Below are 24,767 nucleotides of genomic sequence, written 5' to 3'. Positions count from 1 at the left end.
GCCGCAGTGCCGCGAGCGTGCTCACCCTGCGCCAACCCGCTCCTTGCCGAGACTGCTGAAGCAGTCGTTTTTTTGTGATTCTCCGCGCCGCGCCAACCATAACAAGAAGGCCGGGGCGCGGGGAAACCTGCGCAGCGCGAATCGATGGCCGTGATTAGAAAAGACGGAACGGACAAGAGAGAGACACGAACGCTGTCGATCTCAGTCACAGCAGACAGGGGGACAGGAGAACTCCCCAAAATTCAGGGTTTACACAAAGGATTTGGGACTGGCTGACGAAATGGCAGTGTCCCTCACAGAGCGTGAGACTAAAGATTTAAGTCCTATCTGCCACAGCTCCACTGCAGACAGAAAAGAGCCCCAGTGATCTTATTAGAACTTATAAACCCAGTTCTCTGGAATTAGGGGAGTTGGAGAGTTCTGCAGTCGTGGGTAAAGCATACAATAGGCACACATTTTGGAGCTCAGCCGTGCTATAATCTTTAGGCAGACACGCCTATAACTGGGATTGTCAGTCACGTACAAGTCGGGGAAACGGGGAAGCTCAAAGCAAGTGCATGGGCAAAGACTCTAAGCACCGGCTAGAGGGTGGGGAGTGGGCAAGGGAGCACGACCCCTTACTGTGGGTGGCAAAGACTCTCTGAGTATGGGCAAGGGGACAAGGGGACAAAGACACTGAGCGTGGACAAGGGGACAAAGACTCTTCGAGCGTGAACAAGGGGACGAAGACACTGAGTGTGGACAAGGGGACGAAGGGGCAAAGCCTCTCTCAGCACGGGCGCGGGGGCGAAGGCTCCGTGAGCAGGCAGCAGAGGTGCGGAGGTGTGCGGAGGTGAGCGGGGGCGGGTGGAGCCGCTGAGCCGAGCCGCCATTAGCACACCGCCGCGCGATAAGCCAGCGGGGCGGCGGCTCCCATCACCTCGGTAACCAGCCGTAATGAGGGGGGGGGGAGTGGGCAGACAGCCCGTCAGCCCTGGTGCGTGCGGAGGGTGGGGGGGGAGATGGAGGGATATGGAAACACTAAATTACTTTTCCATTCCGCAGCCCACACAGTGTGTACACTCAATGGTTAATTAACTGTCTCCCTAAGTAAACAGCGAGGAGGGGCTCTGTCCTGCGGCCGATTGGGGGATGAGGCGATAGGATGGAATGCGGAGGAGACCCAAGGACACGGGCTAGAGGACGTTCCGTCCGCCGAGCGCGCGGAGGAAAAGGGAGGCCGATCTTAAGATGGCGGCAGCCGGACCCAATGACACAAAATGGGGTGCCTGGGGTTCGGGACATGGGTCCAGAAGGTCACTGATCACCCACAAACTGCTCCTATGAAACCCCACCCACAAACATCTCAGAATGTCCCTTCATGACCCTGGCTAAACACCGCAAATAAAAAAGTACTAATTATTTTGAACCATTATCGGGCAATAAATATACTGGTAACTCAACAAGCAAGAAGAAAACATTATATTTTCTCCAATAATGCTTGCATGACAAATTAAAATGATTTTTTGAAATTTTGAAGAACCCTAGCCCAGGCCCCAAGCAGCCAAGTAATGCATTGTTTTATTCAGCATCTTCTTCCCTTTTCTTGAAAAATTAAATCAAGACTCATTTTGCAAGCAGCCATCCTCAGGCACCACCATATGCAGGCCTGTCACGCTGCAGTCTGTGGACTCCGTCTTCCCTGGTTTTTAATTTATAGGTTAGCGGGAAATAAAACTTGCTGCAGCACAAGTGATTCCCATTAGCAGTTCTTAGTGAACATTTGACTGTGAGATGCACCACATTTAGCTAAATTCAGCCACATGGGGCTGTAGGCTATTAAGAATACATTGTTGCACACGCATGCACGCGCACAGACAGGGGGCTGCCATCGGGGGGGGGGGGGGGGGGGGGGTACCCTGAGAACTTGTGGTAAATATCACCGTCCCGAGCGCAGGCGTGCAGGCAAGCACACAGCGAATTTATTCAACCCAAAAAATTCAAAGCAGTTCTGAAGTGCAGAAACAAAACCTTTCTCCAGGTAATCCGTTCTGAGCTCTGTGCCGCACTCGTTTGTTTTCACACCGCACGTCTAAAACAAGCCACCCCAGGCGTTCCAAACGCCGCTTTCACAATAACATATTCATAACCGCGATTCACCCACAAGCAAAAGCTTACACCAAGCATAACATTCAACTCAGAAGCAATTAAAATCATACAGGAAAAAAAAGCATTTTAACTAAGTGAAGCATTTTCATCATATCAAATGCTATCAAGGTTTTTCTAATGAACCCAAACAGTTTGTAGCAGGGGTGATGCGATTCTCAGTTTGCCTCGCACTTTCTCAGAGCGCTAACTTCGATGACTCCCCTTGCGTCACGAAGAAAAAGACCAAACCAATCGAGCTATTTAAGCACTGCCAATGAGAACCACAGGAACACTGACGATTAACTGCGTTTCTATTGTACGGCGACTGTGTTACAGTATGCGTATGCACACGTGCAGCTATAACAGTTATTGAGTAAAACTCTGTGTTTGAGTAAGTGTGCATATACAAGTGTTACAAATAAAATAAAACTGAACTTGTGTGTTTCAAGAGTGGGTCTGTATGTGCATTCATGCCTGCAATGCAGTATTTCTCTCCAATACACAAACGCCAGCCAAAGAGTCCAACACCAATTTAAGTACCCTGAAGATTTTAAGGATTGATTTTAAGGTGGGTGTGGAGTCTGGCCAACGTTATGTACGGCTACCACCACATTTTTTTTTAAGTTAAAGCAAACAAACCCAATTTCCTCTTCCACAGCTATGCAATGAGGCGGTTCTGTTTGTCTTTGCTGGCCGACCGATTTGTGCACTGATACTTCGACCGGCAACCTCTACAGCACCGGAACACACCAGCCGAACCCCCCACCCCCCGCCCGCGTCTGACCGGGGCGCACACCAGGCGAACCCCCCAACCCCCGCCCGCGTCTGACCGGGGCGCACACCAGCCGACCCCCCCACCCCCCACCCGCGTCTGACCAGGACGCACACCAGCCGAAGCCCCCACCCCCCACCCGCGTCTGACCAGGACGCACACCAGCCGAACCCCCCCACCCCCCACCCGCGCCTGACCGGGACTCGCACCGGGGTTCCGGTGGGGGGGGGGTCTGGGGCGGCCGCTAACCGCGACTCCTCTCGGTACCGGCGGAAAAGCGTCGATCCGCTTTGATGATGCGATCGAGGCGGCTCCGCATGGGGCCGCCAATTTAGAGGCGAACAGACGGCCCGCGTCCGAGCGCCCATTCCTCCTGACCGACAGCTCGCCCCTCTCCCTCTCTCCCTCTCTCTCCCTCCCTCTCCTTCCATCTTCCTTCTTTTTTTTTTTCCCTGCCGAGCTTGTCCAATTATCTTCCGAGCCTATCTGCCCGAACCTTCTGTTCCTGTCAGGCGGCGGGAGGGGAGAGGAGGGGAGAGGAGCCCGCGGACCGCGCGGGAAACGGGGGCGCATCGCCGCGGCGATAAACACTCTAATCGCCCCGCCCCCAGCCACATCAGACGGGAAGAGAAACAGCGCCGCAAAGTAGCAGCGAAAGAAAAAGTTTTATGAGTGAGAAGAGAGATGCCCCCCCTCCCCCCCAATCAATCCCCCCCCTACCCTCCCCTCGATTCTTTTTCTTGGGTCTGATCCAAACCAGACCGAGTCGGACCAAATGTCCAGAGCAGGGGGAACCAAACCGCTTTTCTCCAGGGGGGGTTAAAACATTATAACAACAAAACAGAAGGAGTGAGAGAAGAGAGGAGTGAGAGAGGAGTGGAGGGGAGGAGCCGGTGAGAGGAGAGGAGAGCGGGGAGAGGAGAGGAGGAGGGAGGGAGAGGAGAGCGGAGAGAGGAGAGGAGAGGAGAGATGAGGGAGAGGAGAGGAGAGAGGGAGAGGAGAGGAGAGCGGGGAGAGGAGAGGAGAGAGGAGAGAGGAGAAGGGATAGGAGAGGAGAGCAGAGCGGGGAGAGGAGAGGAGAGGAGAGGAGAGCGGGGAGAGGAGAGGAGAGCGGGGAGGGAGAGGAGAGAGGAGGGAGAGGAGAGGAGAGAGGGAGAGGAGAGCGGAGAGGAGAGGAGAGGAGAGAGGAGAGAGAGCAGAAGGAGAGGAGAGGAGAGGAGAGCAGGAGAGGAGAGGAGAGGAGAGCAGAGCGGGGAGAGGAGAGGAGAGAGAGCGGGGAGAGGAGAGGAGAGCAGAGCGGGGAGAGGAGAGGAGGAGAGCAGAGTGGGGAGAGGAGGAGAGGGAGAGAGAGGAGCGGGGAGAGGAGAGGAGAGGAGAGGAGAGCAGAGCGGGGAGAGGAGAGGAGAGGAGAGGAGAGGAGAGGAGAGGGAGAAGAGGGGAGAGCAGAGGGGGAGAGGAGAGGGAGAGAGGAGAGAGAGCGGGGAGAGGAGAGGAGAGCAGAGCGGGGAGAGGAGAGGAGAGCAGAGAGAGGAGAGGAGCGGGGAGAGGAGAGGAGAGCAGAGCGGGCTCTTTCCCGCAGGACTGCGGGGGCATGAATAATGCATGGGGCTGCGCTGGCTGTGTTAATTATTCCGCTCGCGCCGGGAGAGTGACATTTGCATGGGGAGAACACAGCGCCGCTCGCCGTGACCTCTGACCCCGCGCCTGTCTGAGAGGGAGAGGGAGAGAGAGGAGAGAGAGAGAGAGGGAGAGAGAGAGAGAGAGAGGGAGAGAGGGAGAGGGAGAGGGAGAGAGAGAGAGCGTCTCTGTAGGCTCAGCTTAGCTTTCGCCCCCAGGACAGACAGACAGACAGAGACACGGGGGGGGGGGGGGGGGGGGTCTATCTCAGAGTTCAACTCTTTGCTCTTGGCGCTCTGAGGACAGACGGACTCGCAGAAAGAAAGAGAGAGGGAGAGAGTAAGAGAGAGAAAGAGGAGCGGAGAGAGGGATCGCAGGGATTATGCTAATGTTGCGCAGCGCCGCTGGAGGGAGTGCACCTCTCACGCAGGTCAAGGTAGAGACTCGAGTCAAACTTTTCTCCCTCCCAGCAAAGACGCGCAGCCCCTGAAACACCGTCTCTGTTATCTTTCTAAAAAATAAAAAATAAAAAACCAAGAAAAAGATTCAGTTAGAGGCTGTTCACCGCACCAAAACAAACCCACGGTAGGATATGATTTGTTTAACCCGAAAGATAAATACTTTGCGAGCGAAGGCCTGAAAGACAGCCACGTTTCAGCGATGCACGCTCGGAGGACGCGGGAGACAAAAGACGCACAGCTGGTGCATATTAAACCTGGAGCACTCGACTGCAGACTGGTGCACTGCCGCGAAACTGCCAGCCCAGATGGGCCCCGGAAAAAAAAACAAAAAACCCCTAAGTATAACGTTAAGAAGAATAGCTGAGAGGAATCCAGCAGAAATCATTACCGGCTTAGAAAGGGGGAGCTGGACTAATTGCTTCCACGGTGCCCACTGCAGTGGAAGAAGAACAATCCTCACAGTAACACACAGAGACACACGGAGACAGACAGACGGACAGACAGACACCCCAGCCACGCCCACACATATGATTGGACATGACAACACACACTGTACATGCACAAACACATACAGAAACATGTGAACGGACATGTATTCACGCGCACACACATCACACACACACACACGCACGCACACACGCACACGCACACGCACACGCACACGCACACGCACACGCACACACGCACACACGCGCACACACACGCAGCTATTGTGTCTGTGGCTCACAGCACGGTCCAGCAGTCAAGTCCAAGCAGAAGGCAAATATTGTCAGAGGGGATTAGGTGTCTAAAGCAGCGCCCAGATGGCAGATCAGACCCAAACCCGCCCGTCGCCTTCGCGGAGAAACCGAGATCTGCATCTACACCAGACGACCGCCCAGCCGCCACGGCCCAGCCCCCTCAAAGGCCTCGCGCGGACCGCCGTGCTTTTAACCGCCCCGCGCAGAAACAACGCGTCCAATCAAATTAAGATTAAATTACGATTCAGCCGCGCCGAGCCTAAACGGGCTCTTGTTTACCGTCGCTAATCTCGCCTGCGCGTGTGTTTGTCTCAGAGCCGACGCAAAGCCACCCCCCCCCCCCGCCCCCCCCGAACCAAGACTGTAAAGAGAGGCGAAGCTCCGTTCTGAAAAGCGCGAGTCCGTCCTCGGGAAAGAGGGGATGTGTTATTGTTAACGAGCGGCTCAACTGTGATAAAAAATGACGACTGCCCTGTGAGGAGAAAGATACTGTATCTGAGAACACAAGATCGGCTGTGTTTGTTTTCTGTATTCCCATCAAATGTACAATCGCAGTGCAGAGCACCTCTACAAATATCAAAGCTAGCAAAACAAATTATTACATACAAAAATATACATATTCTATTCATATACAGCGCTGCCGTCTATTTGGACAGTGATAGAATTTTTGTTGACTAGGCTCTCGATTTGAACGGAATATGAATTGCCGACTGCCAACTTAAATTTGAGGGTACTGACATCCATATCAAGTGATCTGTGCAGGAATTACACCCCTTTTCCACCATTTTTAGGGGACCAAAAGTGGACAGTTGGAGAAATTAAAAATTCTAAAAGCCGTTTAGTACTTGGTTGCAAATCCTTTGCATCTGTTGGCTGCCTGTCACCCACAGACACCACCAAACACTGGATATCTTCCCTAGCGAGGCTCTGCCAGGCCTGTACTGCGGCCATCTTCAGTTCCTGTGCGTTTCGGGGTGCATTCTGGGCGCTTCTCTGAGCAGATAAAATGTTTCTGTGCAGAATTAATCCTTTCAGCTGCTACCAGCAGTCACACCACCAATAAAGACAAGTGAGCCAGTTCCAGTGGCAGCCATACATGCCCAAGCCATAACACTACCTCCACCATGTTTCACAGATGAGGTTAGATACAGGTCCTTTTGTATAAATAAGACTGGAAAAGCTTTGAGTCTTCCTATTCTATAGTAAAATTGTCAAAATATGCCACAATTCATACGCTACCAACTGCGCTACTATCAGGCTTACCAACCAAATCCGAGCAACTGGACAAACAGGGCAACAGCAGAAACAGGGCAACTCCACAAACAGGGCAACAGCAGAAACAGGGCAACTCCACAAACAGGGCAACAGCGCAAACAGGTCAACTGTCAGAGCAGTAGCCAAGAGGCCAGCTACAACACTGACAGAACCGCAGAGCTCAGCGTCTGAAATGGGAGAAATCATCCCAGAGATCAGCAGCGTCTGCAGCACTTCGCAGATTTCGCCTCGTGGGGATTCTGGGAAAGGGCGAGAGTAAGTCACACACGGAGATCGCCGAGAGCCATGCGACGCTCAAAAGACCGTCTGGAGGGCCATTTTGTGATCTGATGAGACTGGAGTTGAGCTCTCTGGCCTGGAGGCAAAGTGCTTTGTTTGCTGCAAACCGAACACACAGGAAACAGCATCCGCACCATCAAGCGCAATGGCGGCAGCACCACGCTACGGGGCAGCAGGAGGGACTGGGAAGCTCGTTACCACCAAGGGCAAACCGGACAAAGCAAAAACACAGGAAAGACCTTGAGGAGAACGTGTTTTAGCCTGCCAGAGATCAGACTGTAGGGCAAAGATTCATTCCCCACCAGGACAGTGACCTTTATAAAGGACACGGCAAAAAAAAACTGCAAAGGGCGTACAAAAACAAAACGCTGTTGAAACTGTGGCATGGCACCTGAAAATTAAGATTCCTGAATCTAAATGTGCGAAGCACGTACGGACTCTGTATCCAGTATGACTCTGAGCCCTAATTGCAGCCAAAGGCCTATCTGCAGAATACTGACTCTGCGGGGTGGGGTGGGGGGAGTGAATACTTCTGTAAATGAGAAATGTAACACTGTTGTTGAATAGAAATATATATTTATTTTGCATCATAAATGTGTGGTATTTATTGTTTTTTGGGAAGGGAAAATTTACAACAGGCCTCTACACTGTGAGCAGTTCCACCACATTTGCGAGTGAAAATGGTGCTGTGCAAATGTGCACTAACATCCGGAAGCACCTGTGCAAGCAGCACTCTTTGAGACGAGAGAAAACAACACCAGTAATACACGCGACAGATCCAGGCGTTTCTTTCACACACACACACACACACACACACACACACACACACACACACACACACACACACACGCGCGCGATATACATATCAACCCAATAATCCCGTGCGGGAGAACAACAAACACGTGAATAAATTGTTTTTAAAATCACACCGCAAAGCCTTTCGAGGCCTTTTCATATTTCCTGCGTGCGCGAGGAGAGAAAAAATAAATAAACAAATAAATAAAAAAATTTAAAAATGTGGCGGGCTCAAGGTGGGCTTTGAGAAAAGTTTGCGCCGCGCGACTCTTCCACACAGATCAGACGGCCGGGTGCGAGGAGCCCTAATCTGGCCGCTATTACACCCGGAGAAACGCGTGTTCGTCTGGAAGACAAGAAAGGGGAAAATGACTTGTTCATACCTGACTGGCTCTGTAATATAAAATCCAATTTGGGGGGGAAAAAGGGAGAGAGATAAGGGTTTCCCGGGCAGAGCGCTCCCCATCAGCTCTGCAAACACTAAATAATGAACAATATGGAGGCTGCCCCGCCATGATAAAACACTCCATTAATGCCACTCTGCCAAATTAATGATAATTATGCCACGTGCGCAACTCTTGCTCTTATTGAATTTTTATCTGCCGTAAGAGCGACGCTGGAGCGGACTTTTCAGAGAAAATAATGAAAATAAAAAGGTCGTTTGGCATCTTTGAAAAAGGCGCAACCTTCAAAAGAGATTGCGGGAGAAATTAAGCATTTTGAGTGACTGATGGGCCGGCAGAGTATTAGGCTATCATCTGTCTGCTCGGTCGGGGGGCTGTTCTGGCCATCAACGCTAAGCGTGTCTTCAGCCCGCACATACCAGGATGCAGTACGAGTGTGTGTGTGTGTGTGTGTGTGTGTGTGCATGTGTGTGTGTGCGTGTGTGTGTGTGTGTGTGTGTGTGCATGTCTGTGTGTACACCAGTACATTTCCTGTACAACCACACTTTCACTGTGGTGTCCTCTAGTACACATTCCAGCCATACTGTCGGACAAACAGGCCAGTCCAGCACATGTATACATGACCAGTGCAATTTGCATAAGTATTTGTTTTTTGTGTATATGCCTAGCTGCAGTTCTATTGCCTTGAATGCAATACTGTGTGTACATCCTTGTGCAGCAGTTTACTTTGTGTCTTTAAGTACCCTTGTGCAGTACTTGCAAATACAGAGTTCAGCACTTGCTTTCTATATACACCTTTGTGGACCACTGCTCTCTGTATATACCAGGAGCATAACATACTAGCTTTGAGTCTACACTGGGAGTGCAGCATTTTCTATGTGCATGTGTCTAGATAACCATGAGTCTTTGCATAGTGTTCACATACACCTTTGTGGTGTGCATGCATCTTTGCGGTGTGCATGCACCTTTGTGGTGCACATGCTTAGTGCATACATACATACATACATACGTACACACGCAGCCCTTTGTCCACTCAGCCCGAGCGCGGTACTCACTTTGGGCCTGGGGCAGGCTGGAGAAGAAGCCCTTGAGCCTCCCCGCCAGCCACTCCATGCTCTCCTGCAGGTTGGCCAGGGCCTTCAGGTCGCTCACGTCCCGCAGGATTTCGTTCTGGGGGATCAGCTTGTCTCCTAGGTTACCCGTCAGCACCTCCGACTCCTTGGCGAAGGCCGCCCTGGAAAAGGGAGAGAGAGAGAGAGAGAGCAGGGAGGCTGTCAGAGCCGGAAAGTTCTGGAAGGGTCTACGGGAAAAAACCCTGGCGCCGTCCTGGACCCGTGAGAGAGGACCGAAACGAGCCGACCGGGGGACAGAGCTACTCGAAAACGTGAGACTGGGCAAAAGCAGGAACGTTCCGGAATTAGCGAGGAGGACGAGCGGGAGTGCTGCGGAATGCATAAGAGGACGGGGGACTCGCTGGAGGGCCCACTACACTAACAACAACACGCTGCTGTGAGCAGAGGTCTGCTGATGAAGCCTCTCGCCAGGCTGGGAGCTGGACGCCGGCCAATCGTCCGCATCGATACCAGCCCGCATCTGAATGAGGCGTGCGGGCACGCCCCGCTAGTCTAAACCCCCTCCCCCCCGGCCCCGCCCCCAACGTCAACTCAACCCCGCCCCCTCCCTCTCAGTTCTGCTCACTCAGCCAATCACGGGGGAATCATCTCCCATCATCCACCGAGCAAAGCGCAGATGTGAAGGAGAGGGCCGTCATCGGGATCGAGAGGGGGGACAGGCGTCACTTCACCCCACTTAGCCCCTCCCACTCCCGACAGACCTGCCATCTCCTGAGTGACCAGCAGGGGGCGAGAACACAGCACTCTAACAGGCTAAGGATAGACCTGCCATCTCCTGAGTGACCAGCAGGGGGCGAGAACACAGCGCTCTAACAGGCTAAGGATAGACCTGCCATCTCCTGAGTGACCAGCAGGGGGCGAGAACACGGCGCTCTAACAGGGTAAGAGAGAGAGCCCTGTTCCCTCGCAGCGGAGCCGCTGTCAGTGAGCGCCGCGCGCCAGATGCACCGCGCCCGCCGAACGAGTTTCGGTGACAAACTCCAGCGGGGGCCCGAGATTTATCGGTTCCAATTTCCACCGGTCCCGGCATCTATCCGCGCCGGGGCGGGACGGGAGCCATGAATAAAATACGACCCGCCCGCGCCGCCGCGCCCCTCTTTAATTTGAACCCGCGGTCCCGGGGCTCCGGGACGAGTAGGAGGAGGCGCGTCTTCCCCGCCGGCCCCCCCATCGGGCCCCTCGGACGGCGGGTTCCATTACCAGACGACGTCTTCGCCGGGACCCGTCAGCGAGACGGAGGCGCTCTAATGAAGGGCCGTAACTCTTCCTGCCGCGGGGAGCGCCGCTAGCGCCGAGCGCCGCCGGCGAAACTGAGCGTCAGGACAACAGGAAGACAACGGGAAGACAACAGGAAGCTGCTACTCAGGCGGTCTGCGCTAAAAATGCCGGCCTGCGATGCCGGCAACGTTTCCCAAACGTTACTGCGATGCTGTCGCTACGTTACTTCCGCCCACACAAGCGCGCTATTACCCAAACTTAAGTGCAGAAAAAAGCGTGGAGTTTGTTTTGCTTTGCTGTGAGCAGTGTGAGCGAACGGCTCGCGTTAGCGTAGCGGGCTGCTTCCGCAACGTTTAACGTAAACACTGTTAACGTTGCCTCTGTAGGAGAAGAGAAATGTACCGAAAGAGGAAAATGAGTAAATGCGTTTAGCGTGACGCTGAACGCCGTTTGCTAAAGAAGCGCAAAGCAGAGCCCTGCCGTGGATGGACCTGAGGGGGCGGGGTTTAGTAAACCCCCCCACACACCCCAACCCCACCGCCCCCCCCCCCCTTCGTTCGCTGCATTTACTACAGTGGGTTTAATAGACAACCTCTCCACGCCCACACTCAATTCATCTGTTCTGCAGCTTCAAGCCAAGAAACATTTTTGCAGTAATGCCTGGAAAGCAATTTCAATAACCGTGCCTTTCCCATGCATTACACCAAGCACTCCGCGCCCTCTCTGTCTTAGTTAACAGAGAGCTTCCGGTAATTACTTCCTGCCGATTCCCTTCCTGTTAGAAAAGACGAGCGAGGCTCCAGAGAGACGGTGGACGTTCGGAGGAGGAGAAGCTGCTGCATCTGACCCGAGCAGCGACTTCCCTCTCTCAAAATGCCACTGCTCCGTCTGACAGAGGTCCCCGCAATGACTGCTACTGTACCTGCCGCTGCACTGGCCGCAAAGAACAAAAGTAATCTGCTTGCAGTGTCAGGGAGTGTGTGTGTGTGTGTGTGTGGGAGAGTGTGTGTGTGTGAGAGAGAGAGAATGTGCGCATGTGTGTGTGTGAGTGTGTGTGCATGTGTGTGGGAGAGCATGTGTGTGTGAGAGAGAGAGAATGTGTGTGTGTGAGAGAGAGAGAATGCGTGCGTGGGAGAGTGTGTGTGTGTGAGCATGCGTGTGCGTACGTGTGCGTCTGTGTGTATGTGTGTAAGTGTGCGTGTGTGTGCGTGCGCGCATGCGGGTGTGTGTTTCACACAGTTCACACGCTGAAGGACTTGGGGCGGCCGCGCTGTCTGTTTGAAGGGGAACGGCTAGTTGCAGTTTTGACACGAAACAACCAGGGAGAGGCACTTATCCCTCTCTCTGCGGGAGTGGGGGGGGGGCTCATCTTTGCGTGCGGACTCAAATTTATTCAGAAATATTGATCACTTGTGCCCCTCGTCCTCTCCATCTGTCAGAGCTGCTGAGATGACGGATGACCTTGAGCTCATCGCCGCGTCGAGCACCTGAGCGGGGAGCAGGACGGGCCGCTGGGACGGCCCCTCGCAACACCGAGACATGTGGGCCGATCGGCGGGGGGTCAGGCGTACTACGGGCTAGGGGTGTGCAGAGACGTCATTATCTGTATCTGTATCTGTGCCCGTTCAACCAACAAAATTACCTGTATCTGTATCTGTATTCGGATAGAAGACCAGAAGTGGATGTGGTTTACATTACATTACATTGCAGGCATTTGGCAGACGCTCTTATCCAGAGCGACGTACAACAAAGTGTACAACCATAACCAGGAACAAGTGTGTCGAAAACCCTAGAGAGAAGTACCGGTCCAAGTGCAGGGAACAACTGCATAGTTCAACTTGGACCCTGTAGGTTAAACCGATTAACACCAACACAAACAAGAACAGCAACAACGCAGTCTATGCAAAAACACAAGCAGTAGTTAAGACGAGTTCCGGTTTATACCGCAAGTCACGTTAAATCGGGCAAACGTTGTATTTTCTAACCTAACATGCAATTGTTGTGCCTTCAAACCATCAAATTGATTTAATATTGGCATATAAATAATTATGAAATGTATTTCCACATCCTCATACTGTACTTTTCATCTCTCTCTCTCTCTTTTTATTTTTAACTAAACTAAGTTTTATAAACTGTCTGAACCTATCGTCATTCTAGCAGTACGCTCCAGGAAACAAGCAGACGCTCTTATCCAGAGCGACTTACACAACGATACATGGTCAACCAGGTCAGTTTTAAAACCACAGAGGCATTTAATCATAAAAGATGCTATCATAAGCCCATTTTATACTTTGTGTACTTGACAATGGTGTTATATTATCATCTAAAGTAACTATTTATAAAGATTATTTACCTTTAGTTTGTTCATTTTATTGGCATATGGAACCAAAAATATTATATTTTTTAGAATGCTGGTTTTGTAGTGCATGGTTTTAGAACTGTTAAAAGGCCGAGGTGTCTCTTTACTGAGAAATAACTTTTTGTGAGGTAAAAAAAAAACAAAACCTGGACTGGAGTAAATAAAAAAAACTGGACCGGAAGAAAACAAAACCTGGACTGGAATTTAAAAAAAACTGGACCGGAAGAAAACAAAACCTGGACTGGAGTTTTTAAAAAACTGGACTGGAAGAAAACAAAACCTGGACTGGAGTTTTTTAAAAACTGGACTGGAAGAAAACAAAACCTGGACTGGAGTTTTTAAAAAAACTGGACTGGAAGAAAACAAAACCTGGACTGGAATTTTTAAAAAACTGGACTGGAAGAAAACAAAACCTGGACTGGAATTAAAAAAAAACTGGACTGGAAGAAAACAAAACCTGGACTGGAATTAAAAAAAAACTGGACTGGAAGAAAAACAAAACCTGGACTGGAATTTTAAAAAAAACTGGACTGGAAGAAAAACAAAACCTGGACTGGAATTTAAAAAAAAACTGGACTGGAAGAAAACAAAACCTGGACTGGAATTTTAAAAAAACCGGACTGGAAGAAAACAAAACCTGGACTGGAATTTTTTTTAAAAACTGGACTGGAAGAAAAAAAAAACTTGGACTGGAATTTTAAAAAAAAACTGGACTGGAATTTAAAAAAAAAACTGGACTGGAAGAGGAAAAAAAACTGGATGGATCAAGAAAAAATAGTTCCTTCTCGTTTTATACCACACAATTAGTTTATACCAGGGGTGGCCAACCCTGGTCCTGGGGAGCCGCAGGGTCTGCTGGTTTTTGTTTTCACCTTAAATACAGCAACCACTTAGACTGAAGAAGCCAGGTGAGGTAAGTTAATTGTGTAATCAACTTCTATAATTGATAATTAGCTGCAGAGTAAAAACTAAAACCAGCAGACCCTGTGGCTCTCCAGGACCTGGGTTGGCCACCCCTGGTTTATACCATGTATACCACACGTTTTTTGTCATTACATTATTTAATAAAACTGCATGAAACATTGAAAGTCAATCAGATTCATCTCGCTAGCACTGTCTGGCTTTTTAAATGGCGTGGTCACGCAGTGTAGACATAACGTCTTTCTAAGACCCTCTGAAACGGGTTTTGAATGCCAGAGTTCCAGATACTCTCTCTCTCTGCCTGTGTAACGTTAGACAGAGGCTATGAGAACTCGACATGGAGCTGACTTTTTTCACCCCCGAATCCGAACAATAACGAGCAACTTCGGGTAGAAGAAATATCTGTTTCCATCGCATTATTCGTACCATCCCGAAAACAGTATTCAGATTTACATACATCCCGTACATTCAGATTTACATACCCCCTCTAAAATCACAAAGACCCGCATACAAAGCAACCTTCAACGTGGGACAATAAATTCACCAGCACCTTACGCACGCACTTAGCGACACGCTAAGCTAGCAGTCCAACGAACAAACAACCAGTAACTGCAGTATCTTACCATTAGCGACATGCTACGCTAACAGTCCAACGAACAACCAGTAACTACAGTATCTTACCATTAGCGACATGCTACGCTAGCAGGCTAATGAACAAACAACCAGCAACTGCAGTATCTTACCATTAGCGACATGCTACGCTAGCAGTCCAACGAACAACCGGTAACTACAGTATCTTACCACTAGCGACATGCTACGCTAGCAGTCCAACAACCAACCAGTAATTACAGTATCTTACCATTAATAAATGCTCGCTAGCATTCAACCACAACCGGTATTCATCATGGACCAGTTATTTAACTGACGTTGTCAATCGCACGGCTCCCGTTTTGGAATGCCCGGTGTGCTCGAGGCCGTCCCTTGCTCAGTCGATGCGCGGAGAAAGCCTGGCGGCGCGGGTCACGTCGGAGAAAGCCCGGGCGGACTGGGGCTACAGGTGGCCAAGCGACCGGGAGTCGCCCCCCATCGCGCCACGAGCTGAGGACCAAATTAGCAGGATCCCTCCCTCCCCAGGCAACGTCTTCCAGAGAGGTCACAGACTCAAGAAAACAGATATTTCATGCACTTTCCCCATAACAGCCTTTAAGCAGTGGGAAGCAAAGTTTTAAATTTAAAGCTCTAATTTAATTAAGTAGTTATTGCTAAGTTAGCAGTTAAATATGGTTTTTATAAAGTACTTGGTAGTAAATTTATCCTTGCATGTTTTTTTTAAAAAAGATTTTTTACTTTTACTCTCACATATGGTTTCATTTTTGTGTTTGCCAACAGCGATACATACACAAATGAATCATTTATTTTTTATCTGCAGTGATATGGTATCGGCACTGATGCCATCTCTGGAGGTTGTACAGCAGCATTGGCCTTGTGTGTTAATGAGCTCTTCTCTGCCCAGCTCTCCACAGTCCCTCATCTCCTCTCATTTACCCCGAGCCCAGTCTTCCCTGTGCATTAGTGAAAAACCAGCCTTCTTTTATTCGTATTTTATCCCTGATTTTATCCCCGGTTTTTCCCAACCCCAAGTCAGGACTCCAATTCAGCGCACTATGATGTCCTACACATTTCGACTGCACAGTAACAGCACTTACAGTTGACTGCGGCAGCTCTAGCAGGGCAGAAATTTGACAAACTGACTTGCTGGAAAGGTGGCATCCTATGACAGTGCCACAAGTCAATTGTCGCCTCACCAATGTGGACCTCAATGGTGGGACTCGAACATCCAGCAAGGCTAATGCTTTTGCTTTTGGAACCAGCGTCTTAACAGCGTGAGCCACCCAGAGGCCCTCTTCACGTATCACTGACACCCTGCACAAGCCCTTTGACCCAATCCCACTGTACTTTACTGCAGTGTGCCGAGTAAAGGCCCTAAGATCGGATTGGATGCAGATGCTCTCCGTCCACAGGCAGAAGATCTCGTGCGGGACAGCGAAGCGGCGTACCTGGTAAAATCCTCTTCGTCCTCCCTCTTCTGCCTCAGGGCCCGGGGCGTGGCCATGCTGGCCCAGTTGGGCAGGGACTGCAGGAGGCGGCTGATGTCCTCGTCCTTGGACCAGGACGCGCTGATGGTCAGCTTCTCTTCCGATTGGACGATCCCTCTGCGCAGGCGCAGACGCACAAATGAAAAAAGCACGGTCAGACTCCGAGACATCACAGGCACTTAGCAGACGCTCTTATCCAGAGCGACTTACACAACTTTTTATTGCATAGCATTTACACACTGCATCCATTAATACAGCTGGATATACAGTACATACTGAAGCAATGCAGGTTAAGCACCTTGCTCAAGGGTGCACCTCCTGGGAACTGAACCTCTGACCTTCAGGTTGGAAGACCAGCTCCTTACCCAGTATACCACACTGCCGCCCCACCACTGTACGCACAGCCACTCGGACCCAGGGCCTCAAACGGAGGGGCGAAGGAACCGACGGGGAGCTCACGCACGTTTCTCAAATGATACGGCACTGTGGGACCGGAACGTCCTCCCAAGGTAAATCAGGCCGGTAATGCCGTACACAAATTACCCAGCTTCAGCTCCTTCATTAGAGACTATCTTCTGCGATTACCACTGAAGTACACAGCTGAGCGGTAAACAGAAATGAGTCATGCTGCTGCTCTCCATTGACGAAATCCGCGAACACACACCCGCCAATCTCTACTACGGCCGCCCGTCGGGCATCCGCGATCAGCACGCGCTTGACAAGGGCAGGTTTCCGAGAGAGAGACGCAAAAACTTACGAGAAACAACAGGGTTCACCTGTTCACCACAAAACATGAGTTTTAATGCACTGCTTGACACACACGGATGGATGCATACATTCATTAAGAGCGACAGGCTGCCGCTCCCATTTCACTGCTCCCTCGCTGGTGCCCGGTCTTCAATAACACGTGAGAATAATCGCTGGTTTGCTCTGAGCTCTGGTCAGTTCCGCAAGAGCGCTGTTTTCTGGATCGATAAGATTTCGGTTTCTCTGAAATGGACGCGCACGCACATTCTTTCTGACATTCTCAACTTATATTTGTATTGTTTTCATTTCTTGAGGGATACAAGGCTTTTTATTTCCCAACAGTTGTCAACTATAAACTGGCGATGGTATTGTCTGCGCGTCAAAGGAAATTACATCACGCCACAGAAAAAGATCTAGGCTATCATCTGGCAAGCAAACACAAAAAAAAATGTCTTCAGGAGATCCCGCTTCTGCTCTGATTATTAGTTATTACCTTATACTACGATTCAGAGGTACGGATTGAAACAAGTCTGTTTGACAGGGCTTGAAATAGGGGCTGCTTATAATAAGCAAGCGTTAACATAAAGGATTAAAATCTAAATTAATCTAGCAGTAATCTAGAATTTCAGTTCGGAATGACCCCCCCACTCTTGAGGGATTAGTATCTCTGAGGTTCTGCTGGGTTTGTATAGGAGACCCCTGGGAAAAGGAAGTGCAGCTGGAAGTGGTGCTGGTGGGTCAGGAGGGGGAGGGGGGCAGCTTTACATTTGGGACAAATAAACTCTAACATCTCAATGCCGTAATGGGGACGCTGTGTTGTAGGATTAAACAAAGGCCCTGACTCATGATGTACATTAAAGACCCCACAGCACATATCACAAGAGTGAAGGGGGTTCCCCGGAGTCTTAGGAAAAATAGTCAACCTGCCACCAAATCATCCCCCAGTTTAACCTGCCCCAGAATTGGCCCCATCACAGTAAAGTGCTTTTAGATTATGTTATGAGAAGTGCTATATCATTACAATCCATTATTATTATTATTACTATAATAATAATTATTAAAATGAACTCGCTGTGAACCCATGGAATGCAATATACTGACAAATTGGTCTGCAATGCTTTTAGAGTTCAGCAGTCACGCTGCCTTTCTGAGCGATGAGAGGTGGAAAGGCACCAGCAAATCAAGACCTTTGTAGAGGGACTGCTGAGAAAATTGTAAGACAGGTATTATGCAAAGTGGGCACACTGCAGAGTGAATAATCATGTTTCAGCAGACAGACTGGTGCGGTCCGTGCTAATGACTCTAGCAGAGGAGGCCACAGCAAGGACAGTGTTAATGACACAAGCAGAGAAGGTACAGTAAGGACAGTGTTAATGACTCTAGCAGAAAGCGAGCTGTAAGGGCAGTGTTAATGACACACGCAGACAGGCGGCTGTAAGGACAGTGTTAATGACACACGCAGACAGGCGGCTGTAAGGACAGTGTTAATGACACACGCAGACAGGCGGCTGTAAGGACAGTGTTAATGACACAAGCAGAGAAGGTACAGCAAGGACAGTGTTAATGACACCGCAGACAGGTACAGTAAGGACAGTGTTAATGACACAAGCAGAAGGTACAGTAAGGACAGTGTTAATGACACTAGCAGAAAGCGAGCTGTAAGGGCAGTGTTAATGACACACGCAGACAGGCGGCTGTAAGGACAGTGTTAATGACACAAGCAGAGAAGGTACAGTAAGGACAGTGTTAATGACTCTAGCAGAAAGCGAGCTGTAAGGGCAGTGTTAATGACACACGCAGACAGGCGGCTGTAAGGACAGTGTTAATGACACAAGCAGAGAAGGTACAGTAAGGACAGTGTTAATGACTCTAGCAGAAAGCGAGCTGTAAGGGCAGTGTTAATGACACACGCAGACAGGCGGCTGTAAGGACAGTGTTAATGACACAAGCAGAGAAGGTACAGTAAGGACAGTGTTAATGACTCTAGCAGAGAAGGTACAGTAAGGACAGTGTTAATGACTCTAGCAGAGAAGGTACAGTAAGGACAGTGTTAATGACACAAGCAGAGAAGGTACAGTAAGGACAGTGTTAATGACACAAGCAGAGAAGGTACAGTAAGGACAGTGTTAATGACTCTAGCAGAAAGCGAGCTGTAAGGGCAGTGTTAATGACACACGCAGACAGGCGGCTGTAAGGACAGTGTTAATGACACAAGCAGAGAAGGTACAGTAAGGACAGTGTTAATGACACTAGCAGAAAGCGAGCTGTAAGGGCAGTGTTAATGACACACGCAGACAGGCGGCTGTAAGGACAGTGTTAATGACACACGCAGACAGGCGGCTGTAAGGACAGTGTTAATGACACACGCAGACAGGCTGCTGTAAGGACAGTGTTAATGACACACGCAGAGAAGGCACAGTAAGGATAGTGTTAATGACACACGCAGAGAAGGTACAGTAAGGACAGTGTTAATGACACAAGCAGAGAAGGTACAGTAAGGACAGTGTTAATGACACTAGCAGAAAGCGAGCTGTAAGGGCAGTGTTAATAACACACGCAGACAGGCGGCTGTAAGGACAGTGTTAATGACACTAGCAGAGAAGGTACAGTAAGGACAGTGTTAATGACTCTAGCAGAAAGCGAGCTGTAAGGGCAGTGTTAATGACACACGCAGACAGGCGGCTGTAAGGACAGTGTTAATGACACTAGCAGAGAAGGTACAGTAAGGACAGTGTTAATGACACAAGCAGAGAAGGTACAGTAAGGACAGTGTTAATGACACAAGCAGAGGAGGCCACAGTAAGGACAGTGTTAATGACTCTAGCAGAAAGCGAGCTGTAAGGGCAGTGTTAATAACACACGCAGACAGGCGGCTGTAAGGACAGTGTTAATGACACAAGCAGAAAGCGCGCTGTTAGGACAGTGTTAATGACACAAGCAGAAAGTGCGCTGTAAGGACAGTGTTAATGACACACGCAGACAGGCGGCTGTAAGGACAGTGTTAATGACACACGCAGACAGGCGGCTGTAAGGACAGTGTTAATGACACACGCAGACAGGCTGCTGTAAGGACAGTGTTAATGACACACGCAGAGAAGGCACAGTAAGGATAGTGTTAATGACACACGCAGAGAAGGTACAGTAAGGACAGTGTTAATGACACAAGCAGAGAAGGTACAGTAAGGACAGTGTTAATGACACTAGCAGAAAGCGAGCTGTAAGGGCAGTGTTAATAACACACGCAGACAGGCGGCTGTAAGGACAGTGTTAATGACACAAGCAGAAAGCGCGCTGTTAGGACAGTGTTAATGACACAAGCAGAAAGTGCGCTGTAAGGACAGTGTTAATGACTCGTACAGTCAGCAGGCAGGCTGCAGTACGAACACTGGCGGTAAGGACAGTGTTAATGAGATATCAGCCCAACGCACAGATTCACAGGGGCTTGAACGCGGGTGAGGAAACCGCTGGGTTGGCACTTTCCATTCACCGGCACGCTGAGCAGGCTCCCCCCCCCACCCCCCCGCCCCTCGCCCCTCGCCCCGCCCGTGCTCCCATGCCCCAGCAAACACCAGCTGGGACGCGGTGTTCCCACAACCCCCCGGGAGGGGCGGCGAGGGGGAGAACACCTGGTCAGGTGACTTGGAGGAGCGCCCAATGTCGGGCTTCCGTCTGCGCCTCCTGCTGGAGGGTCAGAGGTCGGGCCTCCCCCTGTTTCCAAGGGGACCGCTCAGAAAGGAGACGCGTGGAGCGCACAGACGTCTCTAACTCCGCCCCCGGCTCATTTTGCCCGGATTTTTTCAGCGTGGTGATACTTGCACCTCCAAATAAACTGAGGGGAACCGCAGGAGGACAAACAGATCACTGCGTTACTATGGCAGCCAGCCATTCTTTCATTTCTGGAGGAAGCAAGCACGTCAAAATTACAAAAATACTGTGTTCTCATTCAGCACAGTATATCTAATCAAAATATGAATGAATGACATACAACAATATTCTGTACATGATTTATGATTATGACCAGAGTAGGCCTGTGCAGTAGTGTAGTAGCACGCTGTTACCTGTAGGCGGTGTTGCAGATCTCCTTGTAATCCTTCAGTTTGTCGCACACCATCTCCAGGAACTGGTTGGAGTAAGAGCTGAGGTCCTGCATCAAGGTCATCAGGTCCTGAATGGACTTCTCCACAACCACAGTGCTCTGCAAAACCAACAGACAGAGGAGTTCATATACTATGGGCAGAGAAAGCATTCACCCCCCTAAAACACTTTCCACACTTTGTGGCTTCAGACTTTGAAATCGTGACTCTTTTCACAGAATATGCGTTATCTGATCTACGTCAAATCTTCCGGATAAATCCGCAGAGAGCCACAGATCGGGAAGGCGATATATGAATCGTCTGCAAATCCCACTGAGCACGGTCAAGACGATCACTGAGAAGTGGGCGGTCCAACCCTACTGCCTGAACGCCGCCTGGATCAAGCTGTCCGTCAAAAGAGGAGCAACTGTACAAGGATTAAACTGGTTAGGGAACAATCTGGAAGCCAATGAAGACTTTGAAAGCGCTAAGTCACCCGTATCTCTCTCCCGCCTCATCCCCGGCTTATTCCCTCGCACAGAAAGGATTTATACAGCCGGAAATTTACTGAAGCAATTTCGGGTTAAGTAGCTTGCCCGTGCGCATACAACAGGGGATTTGAACCCGCAGCCTCTGAGAGGCAAGCCCCGCTCCCGGGCCATTTTATCACGCTGGCGGCAGCGTCTGCCTGTTCCCCCGGCCTGCCCTGCTCCCAGGCACGCTGTACACGCAGGCCCCTCGCAGCGGGCCGGCCGGCAGGACTTTCCCCGGCTGCAGCGACCGACTCCGCTCAGCAGGGGGCAGCAGCGGCCCACGCCGCAGCGCGCGTACCGGGAGGCGCGAGCGAGCGGGACGGACGGTCAGACATCCGCAGCCTGGCGTTCGGCGGGCCGGCCGCGATCGGTTAAATGATATTCGCTTATTCTCCCCCCTCCCCTTTTTTCCCCCACTTTACGCGAGCAGAGCAGAGCGGGGGCGGCGCTCTCCTGCATCCCCCCCCCCCCATCCCCCCGAGTGACAGCCATCTCCGCGGCCAGGCGACGGGGAGTGGGCGGGAGACACACACGTGTACCGCATGTACCTGCCAGGCGCGATCAGAGGAGTGACAGGGACGCAGGCTTCTGCTCTTCCGCAGCGAACACGCTAATGCACCGAGCGTCCGCGGCACAGAGAGATTACCCAGCGCCCGAGCGTGCCACACCGACGCAGACCGCCCCAGACACCCGACAGCGCGAAGACAGGTTCGGCAGATCGGACGGATCCTACATAACCCAGTCTACAGCTCCAGGACACCGCGCCACAGTCCACTTCCACGCTACGGAGATTCTGCCACCCTGTGAGATTTCACAGCTCGGAGGTTTTTCAGCCTGAGAGGATCTACAGCACAGGCACTCCCAGCCACAGAGCCCTGCTGCAGCACACAGCGCCAGAACATTTACATCTAACCTTTTAGCTCCACAGCCCTTCAGACTGCGTTAAGCACTGCTGTACATTTCAAACCCCGTACGGGAGCAGGAAGGCTTCCTGAATCAGGCTTTAGGATGCGCTAACTCAAGCGCCCTGTCCAAAATGGCCATCAGTCCAGGCAGTGACCTTGGCTCCCTGATGGAAGAGGCGGGTGATGACATCACTGCGTGGCAAGCGTCATCCCCCTCTCTCTCTCTCGCTCCACTGCCCCTCTGTGGCCGGGTCCCAGCCGGACGGCATGTTCGCCAGCGCTCAGTGACCGGGGCAGGCCTATCCCGACTCTCTGGGGTGGCCGGGGGGCGGTGAGATCTTGGTCTCCATGTGAGGTCCCCAGGGTGCTGATGTGACTGCAGACTGGGGGGGGGGGGCACTGACTGTTATGGACACTTTTTTTTCTCCTTTGTTAGGCACCCCTTCAGACAGGCAGCATCCTAGGCCCAGCCTGGCCCTCCCCGGGAATCATCCACCACATCACCCGTGTACACTTCTCTTCCTTCTCTCATCTTTCTCCTGCGTGCCAGTCCTTCTCTCACCGACCGACCCGTGCTTCCCTTTTCCTGCTGGTCAGACACGGGACCCACTTCTAGTCTGTCTGCCGCTCTCCGCAACCCTCGACAAAACTCACCAAAACTGGCCAGAGGCGGTAGGGTCCCCAAACGTCCTCGAGGGAGCGGCAGGGTAAACAGCGGCCCCAGGGTCCATTACACCCAATAACAAAAGCTCCGCCGCCCCCCCCCCCCAAAACCCCCCCATCTAATTTCAGTCATTTAACGTGCCCATTTGTCTTTCCACCAGAAATCATTAAAAAGTAATCAAGCTGTGAAGCCAGGGATGGAGACAGACAGAGGAACGGCTCGGGCCAATTCATTTAGCCGGGCGCGCCGCTCCCCCGTCCGAATTAACTGTCACGGAGCGAGGGGGCCCCGCCAAGGGGGTCGCCCCCCGAGCTTCTCTCCGTCGCCAGGCCGGCCCGCGGCGAGCTCCCCGCTCCAGGGGGGAGACGAGCCGTGGTCGATCTGCGGCACCTGCACCGGTGCGAACGGAAGGCCCGCTGATCTGGATTTTGGGCGGGAGCCAGCCGGGAACGCGGAAATAACGCAACGCAGCCGCGGGAAGGCCAGGCGCCGTCTCTGAGCAGCCGTACACGGCGCTCCGCCCGCCGGCCAATCGTTTCTGGATCCTGCAGATGTTACGCTCCTCTACGAGTTTAGCACAAAATGTTCTCGCCCTCCTTCTCCCTCGCTCTCTCTCTCTCTCTCCCCCAGTCTTTCTCTCCCTCTCACAAGGTTTGCCATTTACACTGTGAACAGAGGGAGTGTGGGAGGAGTCGGGGTTCACCCGTTTGTCTTTAGTTTCACCGGACGGTCAAATGTGACGGAGCCGATAAACCCAGCCTTGTGCGGTCACATTCAGCAGCGGGGTCTGGCCCGCGCCCTGGGGCAGGGGCGTCCGTGCTCCAGGAGAAAGAGCACTCCCCAACGGCGCATCAGAAAACAGCAATAATGACCAACCTTGAGAAACCGGTGATAAAACAAGCCTTTCCTCGGCTCTCACGGACAGGACGTTAGCCCACTTTGCACAGCAGCGGAGCGGACGCTGCTCACGCACTGTGCCATAACTCAGTTTCTCTAAAACTCCCCCGAAACGTCGGTTATAAATAAAAACAAGAGCGCTGGTGATACATTTAGAGTGGCTACATTTCTATCGATCCTGGCTGAAAGCCCGCGGGCAGCCCCCCCCCCGTCGAACCCCCCCCTCGTGGGGCATGTCCCAGTGTAAGATGGATGTCCCGGTAGGAGCCGGTGCAGATGGGGGGGTGGAGAGGGGTGAGAAGGGCCTCAACTTCACCTCAGAAACGGGTCAGGGGTTTCTCCATTAATCCTGCCGCGGTCCATCAGAGCCGGGGGGGGGGGGGGGGGACTGTTTAACCCCTCCCGCCCTCACCCCGTCGCACGGCGAGCGGCGGGGCGTGCGACAGCTGCCGCTCCCCCCCTCTCCGGCCGCGGGTTCGACCGACTCGCCGCCCCCGGCCCCGTCCCTCTGGGGTAAAAGCAGGGCTACAGCCGGGAGGGGTGGGGGCAATTAATCAACATCAGCCGGACCGCTCGCACCCACAGGAGGACCTCGGTGATGCTGATGGCCACAGGACCGAGAGCACAAGCAGAGATAACTGGGATTTTTAAAAACAAATTTTATCAAAAAGCGCCATTTTCGGCAGTTCTACCAGGAGCCGAAGATTTCGGCGGCTGTTCTGGCGGGAAGCTCCGTGCGCCCGCGGTACGG

At 51.7% G+C, this 24,767-nt stretch overlaps 1 protein-coding gene across 16 annotated transcripts in view; it reads right to left on the bottom strand.

Annotated features, from left to right (window-relative positions):
* Positions 1 to 24,767, bottom strand: part of exoc4 (exocyst complex component 4) — a 155,445-nt gene that overhangs the window by 18,555 nt on the left and 112,123 nt on the right. For all 16 annotated transcript variants that reach the window (XR_010331156.1, XR_010331154.1, XR_010331143.1 and 13 more), the window contains exons 12-14: positions 21,003 to 21,139; positions 16,159 to 16,314; positions 9,526 to 9,704 (exon numbers count right to left, since the gene is read on the bottom strand). Coding sequence is in view for 1 of the 16 variants with exons in the window: in XM_064342642.1 (XP_064198712.1) it covers positions 9,526 to 9,704; positions 16,159 to 16,314; positions 21,003 to 21,139 (472 nt within the window). In the remaining 15 variants the exon portion in view is untranslated. The remainder of the gene's footprint in view (positions 1 to 9,525; positions 9,705 to 16,158; positions 16,315 to 21,002; positions 21,140 to 24,767) is intronic.

The sequence above is a fragment of the Anguilla rostrata genome, chromosome 7, assembly GCF_018555375.3.
Source record: "Anguilla rostrata isolate EN2019 chromosome 7, ASM1855537v3, whole genome shotgun sequence".
Classification (NCBI taxonomy): domain Eukaryota; kingdom Metazoa; phylum Chordata; class Actinopteri; order Anguilliformes; family Anguillidae; genus Anguilla; species Anguilla rostrata.
The sequence above is the reverse complement of the archived record's forward strand: the minus strand, read 5'-3'. Positions and strand labels throughout refer to the sequence as shown.